At 28.4% G+C, this 10,526-nt stretch overlaps 1 protein-coding gene across 1 annotated transcript in view; it reads right to left on the reverse strand.

The window, feature by feature from the left end:
* The window catches only part of LOC129972299 (zinc finger protein 239-like), a 45,280-nt gene extending 42,100 nt beyond the window's left edge, over positions 1-3,180 (reverse strand). The window contains exon 1 of the mRNA XM_056086389.1: positions 2,601-3,180. Within this exon, the coding sequence (XP_055942364.1) occupies positions 2,601-3,180 (580 nt within the window). The remainder of the gene's footprint in view (positions 1-2,600) is intronic.
* Between the last annotated feature and the right edge of the window lie 7,346 nt (positions 3,181-10,526).

Here is a 10,526-nt window from a genome sequence, read left to right on the forward strand (position 1 = left end):
TGAAACTTTTTGTACATAAATAAACTTTTTGTACAACTCTAACTTGGCAAACTTTAAGCAGGGTTTTGAATCTTTTCCCAACTTTGCAAAACTCTGATTGGAATATTTAATGCAGATTTACATACTTGACTTTATGAAAATATAGCAGTATATAAGCACTATACTAAATAAGACACAAGCAGGACAGAATATAAAAACTTTTATTTAAAACAAAAATTGTAATAAGATCATTTTCACATTAAAAAGATCGTTTGCAAACATATATAAAACAGTAATGAATGCGACTGCTGATACAAGTAGTAAAATATAGCAGTTGATCGACTGAAATGTGAAGACATCAAAGGTTTCTTTCTTACAATCCTGCTGATGAAAATGTATATATCTGAGGATTAAAGTCTGCGTTTAAGTCAATTTTTTTAACGGGACATACCTTGTCAGAGCAGGGTTGAATGAAATTATGAACATCGCAAAGCATTTTTTCCAAGATGCCAGCCAGACTGATATAATATTATCATCCATCAGGATTACCGCAGCCGAGTACTGAAGACTGACTTGTAGAATATGATCCTCAGGAGTCTCCGATGGAAATATAGAAACTGAAGAATTAATAAAAATTATTACAAAATGCAAAAGATTTTTACGTTGGAAATTACAATATCCAAAAATAATGAATTGAAAAATTTATTTAAAAATTATTATAAATATATATATATTTATTACATATACTTATAAAATTTATTACAAAAACATAACAGACATTTACGTTGGAAATTATTATATCAAAAAATACTCAACTGGAGCATTTATTTAAAAATAAAATTAACGGAAATTTCAAATTAATTATTTGATAAATTAAAATTAAAATCACGGTTACCTAATCTTATAAAACTTGCGACTCATTTTTTAGAAGCAAAATGCATAGCCATCTCCTGCATCCTATTTTTATATTCCTGGGACACATAGCATATCTTCTCTCCCAAAGAGGTTTCATGATTCTAAATGGAAATCTTATGCGGAAAGAATCAACATTAAACAGAATAGATTGATAACAATTTTAAACGCACAACATAATTTTGCAAATTGTAAAAATTTCACACAAATTCAATATTTGTCTCAGTCACTACGTAATATGAATCTCTTGTCTAAATCCTGAAAAGTAAGTGTAAAGAACGTAGAAAAAATAACTCGAAAGCTATTTTAAAAGGCCTAGATAAAAATGACGATTTTTATTCAATAATAATTAAAACATCTATAATAAAATAATCTATGAAATTAAAAATTAATTGCTTATAAAGTAATTATAAGACTATACAATATATACAAAAAAGGGGCTCAATAAAAAGCATGAAACAATCGTTATTAAGCAGCATCGAATTTCCAATTACAAATTCGGACATGCTCATTTAGCACAACATATCTCGGAGGAAGTAATTGAATCTATAAATGTTAGAAATTAATGTAAAGTGAAATAATTAAAGTAAAAAATAAAATGACATCCACAAATTCTAGGAAAGCCATAACCATTTTTTTATATCATTGTGGCGATTCTTAATATATTATTTAAAATAAATTCATACAAGTATTGACAGTCCCGAACATTTTAAAAATACACTCATCGTTGTCTTTGCAATGAGAGCTGGCTTTAAAAGGAGTCAAAATAGCTCAAATAATATTAGCATGTAATTAAAGATAAGCATAATCTGAATTGAAAACATTACCTGTTCAGCACTGAACAATCAATTCACAATTTCCATCGTCTAATTCGAATCTAATGCAGACTGTGCTTTAAAAAAAATCCAGTTTTCATTGAGTCTTAATTTAAAATCATTCTCACCATAATGGATAAACCATTTAACCATACTTTGTGCTTAAGAATCATGTTTATTCACTATTTTCGCATATTAGGTTTTCAAAGCAGTTATATTATAGTTTGTTGCTGTAAAATGAATTCCGGTTAAGAATAAATTAAATCTCTTTTGTCATATAAAATAAGAACGTGATGCTAAGTGCATTGTCGGTTATGCAAAGCATGAAATTTATCCACGCTGGATAAACAAAATTGTATGAGAAATGTGTAATTTATCCGTGTTCGTTATATAAAGTACTAAAATTTATCTAGGTTTTATCCATTTATCTAAACCAAAGGATCCCTTCAGTATGTTCCTCGACATATATGTATAATGAAATTATCATTTATATTCTGGCTTGGATTTCAAACGTTTTAAATTTTCATTTTCAGATTATGATTTAAAAATTAAAAACTTTCATCTTCCACTGAAGGCATTTCCAGTTTCTTGATTATTGTTAGATTTCCTTTTTGAACTATCCTTTGATAATTTTTTTGAACTAATTATTATCAATAAAATTTCACTCAAGCTCCGCAGGTTAAATCTCTACTTCTGGATGGGTACGTAAATGTTTTATTAAATTGCTTTTGTTGCTGTATGCTTTGCCACATACTTCGCAGACATAGGGCTTTTCTTTTGTATGCGTACGTAAGTGAGTTTTTAAATTACTTATTTGAGAGAATTTATTGCCACAGACTTCACAGACATAAGGTTTTTCTTTTGTATGCGTGCGTAAATGTCTTCTGAAATTACTTATTTGAGAGAATGTATTGTCACAGACTTCACAGGCATAGGGTTTTTCCCTAGTATGAATACGTAAATGTTTGACTAATGTGCTTCTATCGGTGAATGCTTTGCCGCATACTTCACAGACATATGGCTTTTCTTTTGTATGCGTACGTAAGTGTATTTTTAAATTACTTATATGAGAGAATTTACTGCCACAGATTTCACAGACATAAGGTTTGTCCTTTGTATGCGTACGTAAGTGAGTTTTTAAATTACTTATTTGAGAGAAGTTATTGCCACAGACTTCACAGACATAGGGTTTTTCTTCTTTATGATTGCGTAAATGTACTTTTAAACTACACGCAAGAGCGAATGCTTTATTGCAGACATCACAGACATAAGGTTGTTCTTTTGTATGAATGTGTAAATGTTCCTTTAAACCAGATTTACGTGCGAAAGCTTTAATACAGATATCACAGACATAAGGTTGTTCTTTTGTATGAATACGTAAATGTTCCTTTAAACCAGATTTGCGTGCGAATGCTTTAATACAGATATCACATACATAAGGTTTATCATTTGCATGAATAATCAAGTGTGCCATTAATGCACTTTTTCTGTTAAATGCTTTGTTACATACTTCACATATATCAGTTTTTTCGTTTATGTGACTGCGTGTATGAGTTTTTAAATGACTTCTTGTTTTGAATGTTTTACCACAAGTTTCACATCTATGGGGTCTCAAATTTGAATGGCACAATGAATGCTTATTTAAAGCTATTCTATTAGTGCAATTAAGTCCACATATTTCACATTGAAATTTCATTACTCTCCGATAAGGGAGCGAATATTTCTTTAGTTCTTCTTCCATATTTAATTCTACTCCACACACAGAGCATACATAAATTTTCTCTAAAAAGAACAGATGATTGCTTATTCCTTGATCTTTTCTTTGTAAATATTCTGCCAAGTTTTTTCGAAGGTGAAATTTTTTTTCTCAGTAAAAAAGTATATGCATTACTATTTTTGTTTTATATATATATATATATATTATGTTTCGTCCTTCAGATTGAAACATCTATATCTCGTGATTTGATAAACATTCCTTAGATTTTGTTCTTTGACTAAATATAAAAAAATATCAGTCATTCAATTGAATTCAGTGAAGATAATCCCAATTATTCCAAGATATTTCTATCTCTCAATTTTTTTTTTACCGCATTCCGTCTAAAAAGATTTCGATCAGCATTCTTGAAATTGGAATAATTTTGCTCTCCATAAGTCTTTTTTAATTAATATTAAAAACACAGCTTTTCACTTTTATGATAAATAGGGGGTTCAAATATTTATTTATTTTAAAGAAAACTTACTTGTAACGGCTCCTTAATTTTAAAACTTTCAGAATTCATGTTTTGACCTCTTATTAATCTTGAATTTAATCGCTGCCGGTTATAATGGAACAAATTCTGTTATTCCAATCCGTTATTAATCGGAGTTGTTTTGTTTAAGCTTACATGTCATATAATAATATCAGTTAAATAAGAAATTTTCTTCTTGTAACCTCAGAAGTTTTTTTAGCAATCATTGCAAGCAATTTCCGAAGCATAGCAAGAGTAGAAAAAATTGTTACACTCAATGATTTCAAGGCGTCTTTGAGTATAATCTTTGGGAAGTTCGTTTTAGAGTTTTCTATAGTTTTACGGCTTCTATAGTTTTCATACATATCTCGATCACTAAACATATTTTCCTTATTACCTTTCCATCAAATGAATTTAGGTCATCTTCAGTAGTGCTCTCGTTGTCGATTCAAAAAAATCCCATTATTTTATTTCTATACCGTTAGAAAACTCATCTGTATGATGTAAAGAATTATATTCGTAGTTTTTTGATTTTTTATTTATGGTCTCAATATCTGCATAACGTCCACTTATATTTGGATATTAAAACCTTCTTTAATGCTACTTGAACTGCAATTAATCGAACTTTAACTATAAGCTTAACTATAATAACTTATAGCTATAAGCTATAACTAAGCTAACTTAATCTTTAACTATAATAATTTCAGATTATCTGCCGATCTTCTGCCTTGAGGTAGATCCATATTTCAATGCACAGTTCTGCTTTGGAGCTATCACTTATTCCTTAAAAATAATGAAATTCGAAGCATTAATTTTCCATCATTGACGTTATTCGAAAATTGGACTTTTTTATTGCTGTTATTTCAGATTAAAAATATTGTATTTATAAAATTTGTTAAAATAAGAAGATGGTTTATGTGGGTTCAAAATTTATACTTGATTTTCGAAGTCATAATTCAGAAGGATCCTAGATAGACACGTGAAAATTAAGACATAATTACTAATTCAATGATGTCTATTAATTTAATTTAAACTTTTCAAATTTAGAAATATTAAAAATATTAGTAGTAGAAAGCTTCTCATTTCTTTTACACTCACACGCTGCAAATGAGTTGAAATTTTGAAAATAATACAGTTTAGTTCGAAAGTAAAGCAGAAACAACTAAACGCATGGGTAAAGTAACATCTAGTCGGAAATATTAGATATGTCACCCTCCCCGACCCCCACGAATTGGAACAAAAGTCGTTCGTTCGAAATTTGAATACTTTGTTGTTGTTTAAGATGAAAAATATTATATTTACTAAATTCGATAAATTCGTTCCTGAGGAAGTTCCATTTTTCAATGCTCAGTTCTTCTAGGGGAAAAACATCATATTGATTAAATTTGTTAAGATGGGAGAATTTTATAGAAATTTAACATTCATAATATTTCAGCATTAGATTAATTGCATCAAACAAAGTAAAATGCATTTCATTTATACTATTTATCTTAACAATGCTTTTTTTTGTAGATATAGATGATAAGGCGAATGCTTGTGGTGTTTCATTATATTGTAATTAATTTTCACAAAACATAATCCCTTTGCAATGATAGCTGTTTTGAAATTATATTTAAAATGTGGCTGATGAAAACGACAGTAATATCCTTGACGATTAATGTTTTAACAACTAAATAATAATTAATATATTATCAATTTTTTTATATTTATAAAAAAAATATTAAACTTATTTGTCGAAAAAATTTTAAAATCATAGCATCATTATTAATTAAGTGATGATTATTAATACAAACGAAATGTATGAAATTTATAAATGATGAAATTATTCATAGTACAATCACATCAAAATTCATTTATATCATCACATTACAAATGCGTTGGAATTTTGAAAATAAAACAGCTTAATATTCGTATGTAATACACAAGCAACTGTACTCCTGGGTAAATCACAAAGATATATCTGGCCCGAAATACTTGATTTCTGGTACCCCTCCTCGTTTAATCCGAACAAAATTTTCAGATTAAGTATTAAAGATTTAGGCTTTTGAAATTTTATAATCTCTGTGCTTTAAACATATTGGGTTCCAAATTTAAGGTTGACTTTCAAAGGGATAATTCAAAGGAAATCGAGCTAGACATGAAATTTATCATCTGACGTCTGAACCACAATATTAGGATGTAGCCAGTCAAAGTGAAAATAACTATCTGTCCGTCCATTCTCCCATGAAAGTGATAAAAAATCAAACAGTCTTATGGATTCATTTGGCATGTAGCGTGATCAGAAGCTATGCTTCAAATTTGACCCAAATCCATCAAAGCGAAATATATTAATTGATTTATATATTCGTGATAAGTCTGAAAAAAAATCCCAATGAATTTTTGGATAATGATGATACTTTTGAAATTCAGCTATCAAAATATAAATGTCTTTATTTAGACTGAATTTACCTTCGTGCTTAGTAGAAATTTATATTAACTGACAAACACAATTAATAGGCTGTACAGTGAAGGCATGCTGGTCTTGAAACTCAAACTTTTTCAACTGTTTAGATTTTGGAATATTTAATAATAAGAGAAATTAGCGAATTAATCGAAGCTCAAACCATACAATTTCGACTCGAAAATCATGGTAAAAACGCAAGATTTTTCTCCTTTTTGATATACACTATTTTACTACAATCATCACATAATAAATTTCTTTGAAATGGTATATCAATTATTATATGAATTATAGTTTAATAAATACAAATTTCAAAAAAATGAGATATATGCCTAGGTTTCCTTTCATAAAAGTATTCGTTTGTGTTTTAACGCTGAAACATAAATAAGGATTTGATTTGCAATAACTCAGCTAAAAAAAAATCAGATCGAAAAATTTGAAATAGGCGATAGCATATAAACATGATGTTCTCAAGTCATATCTGAATCATGCGAATACTAACATAAATAAGAAGCATATAGAATGGAATAAACAAAAAGTATTTCATTATAACAACCTTAAAGATTAAAACAATTATGTGACAAGGCTGGATAACAAACAAGGCGTAGGAATACGACAGAAAAAAGTAAACATTCGCATAACCTTTTATTGAACTAAATTTATAACGAATTTATTTTTCTGTCTAGATCTGTTTTTTTCTTTCAAGGTTTTTTAGTACACAAAATTCGGAGACAAAAATTCTAATTAAAAGCAATAATACCAAACAGTAGATTAAATTATATTTAACACGGCAATATTTATTCGTTTTCCAATACGAAAGCAACTTTTGCGTGAAAATGCAGATAGAGGGTTTTTTTCCTGCCAAGTTCTATAGCTTTTGAATAACAATATTCTCAAAAACCATTCGGAATTCAAAGAATTTAATTGTCTTTTTCGGCTATTGCTTAATTATGCTGTCTAATCAGCATTAGCTCACACAATGGATTTCGTCTTTCATTTCGAAACATAATAGCATGCAAGATTTTCGTGTCTTTTACAGTCTCTAACTAGAATCATGTATGCTTCGGAATACTTTATAAGAATACATCGTAACCCTTTCCATTACAAGAGTATGATTTCACATTTTAAATATATTCTGATTTAAAATATCATAATATGACTACCATGATTCTAGAAAATATAGTTTGCTGCTCAGAGGACATTTTCAGATCGTAACAGAAACGCTGAAACAAATATAACGTCACTCATTCAACAGAGGTGATACTCCTACTTTTATTGTTTATACAGCCTTCATCTAAACACAGGTAACATTACGCTTCTGTACATCATCTACTTCAATTCCTGAATTATACAAAATTATACAAAATAATTATACAAAATATTATACAAATTTTGTATAATAATTATACAAAAAAGTATTTTAGTTTCTGATACATTTATAAACAGAATGCATTATAATTGATGATATTTACGGAGCAGAGCTTCCTTGAATACTAAATAAATATTTATTTAAAATCATGTCTTGGAAAGCGCTTATCCCAAAGCGCAAAGTGCTAGACAGATGAAATATAGTATGCAATAATTGCACCCATCTGTTTATCTGTATCAAAGTTTAGACAAAACTCATTGAACTGAAATATCTATCTATTCATTCTTGTGGGTGCAACGAAATAAAAAAAAACTGAGAGCAATGGATGAATTTGGTGCATGATTTTATTATTCGATGTATATTTGAACTTTGCAAAAACTTTCATTAAAATATTCGAACGCAGAAATTGCATTTATATAAATACTTGATATTGTGAAAGAGTAGCAGTATATTATAGCTAGAATAAATAAGGTATATGCAGAATAGAATATAAATACATTAAACAAGCAAACATGATGAAAATTGATGGATTAACATATACTGAAATTTACAAAAAAGTTTCGTTTCGAATATTATCTGTTAGATGCAAATATTTCGAAAAACTTTGAAACATATTCACTGATAAAATTATTAAGAATTAAGTTTAAACATTAAAAAAAATGTAAGCGAATTACTTAAATTAATTTCTTATATTGCTCTAACTTGCCAAACTTTAAGCAGGATTTTAGTTCTATTCTTAACTTGACAAAGTCTCGTATTGTAATATTAGAATTTCATTCATAGACATAAGTGATATTATAAAAGTATAGCAGTGTAATAATAATAAATAAACCATACGCAGGATCGAATATAAAAGCATTTATTTAAAACATAACCTGGTTTAAGATCATTATCTTATTAAAATGAGCATTTACAAACACATATCGTAAGAATGAATACGATGGCTGATTGATTCAAGTTGTAATGATATTTGCCTTCCGACAGCAGTTGATGGACTGAAATGTGAAGAAATGGAAGGTTCTCTTTAAAATCCTGATAATGGAGATTAATTCAGTGTGATGATTTAAGCCAGTATATAAGTCGGTTATTTTATAGGATATACGTCAGTATAGCAAATTTTAAAGGTTTGAATGAAATTAGTACCTACACACAGCATTTATTCCAAGGAGCTGGCCTTATACGATATAATATTATCACCCATGAGAATTATCGCATCCGAGGTAGACTGACTTTTGGAATATCATCCTGAGAGTTTCTGATGCGAATCTATAAACTGCAAAATTAATAAAAATCATTACAAAAACACAATGGACCATGCCATAGGAAAACACCACATTAAAAACTCTCGATTATAAATCTGATTTAAAAATAAAATCATCGAAAATCGCAATATTGATATTTTCTAATTAATTTCTCTGGTACATTAGTTAACAAAAATAAATACGACAGAAAATTTATATTTAGTCTTTTAGACATGCACGGACTTACGTGAAAAAAGAAACATGCTGGCAAATCAGCAGAATTACATTGAAAGGTGCCAAAGTTCACAAACTGATATGAAAAAAAAATTTAATATTTTTCATTCTAGAATTTGAAAAATCTAGAATAATTTATTCCAATTAGCAGAGTGAAATCTCGCAAACTTCAACCATTTATCAACCTCCAAATTCTAGAACTTTCAGATTCTTTCCCAGAAAACTCAAAAATTATTTTAAAAGGCCAAGTTAAAAAAATACCAATTTTTAATCAACAATAATTTAAACATCTATATTTCAAAACTCTTCATCAAATTAATAATTAATTGCTTATTAAATAGTTATTAGGCTTTACGATTCTGAGTAAAAACGAGCTCAATATAAAGAGTGAAATAATTATTATTATGTAGCATCGAATTTCCAACTAGAAATTCGGACATACTCGTGTCTTTTTTTTTTTTTTTTTTTTTCATTTTTCGAACAGCATTCCACAAAAATATTCACATTTAATTGATCTGCAATACAGTTAATGTTACGCCTATGTACATCCTCTACTACTACTCCTGAAAGCAAATTCAACAAAAAACTATTTTTGTTTCTTATAAATATGTTTTGTAATTGATGATATTTACGGAGCAGAGCTTCATCAACACTAAATAAATATAAATTTAAAATCATGTCTTGGAAATAGAATACCCTAAAGCGTAGTGCTAGACAGATGGAAAATAGTATGCAAAAATTGCCTCCAGCTTTCGAATGGCACCAAATTTTGGACAAAATCCTTCAAATATAAATATGTATCTGTTCATTTTGTGGTTGCAACAAAATAAAGGAAAATTAAACGAAATAGGGGAAGACATTTGATGCAAGATTCATTATTTAATATATATTTCGAACCTAACCGATTGACAAGTAGACACTCTGTTCATCTCTGTTCGTTATTAATAAAGAAATAACACAAAATCGCAGTATGTTCGGGGATTGAATTTTATTATTTTATTAATCAAAACTGTACAAATGTCTTCGAACTTAATATATAATAGAATATTCTGTTAATCTGACAGAACTTAGAGAAAGTGACAAAGACAAGCGAAATAAGGAGTGAGATTTTAATATTGAAATTATTTATATCAAATTTTTAAACGAATTGACCGATGGATACAAATTTTTATGAAATCAATAAACGCATAATGTTTCTTTCAAAGTTTTTATGAAAAACTTTCCACTCAAAAACGATGAAAAAAAAGGAATGGATTCACATTGGAACAATTGGATTCACCGAAATCCACAAAAAAATTATGTCGGGTT

The sequence above is a fragment of the Argiope bruennichi genome, chromosome 1, assembly GCF_947563725.1.
Source record: "Argiope bruennichi chromosome 1, qqArgBrue1.1, whole genome shotgun sequence".
NCBI classification, from domain to species: Eukaryota; Metazoa; Arthropoda; class Arachnida; order Araneae; family Araneidae; genus Argiope; species Argiope bruennichi.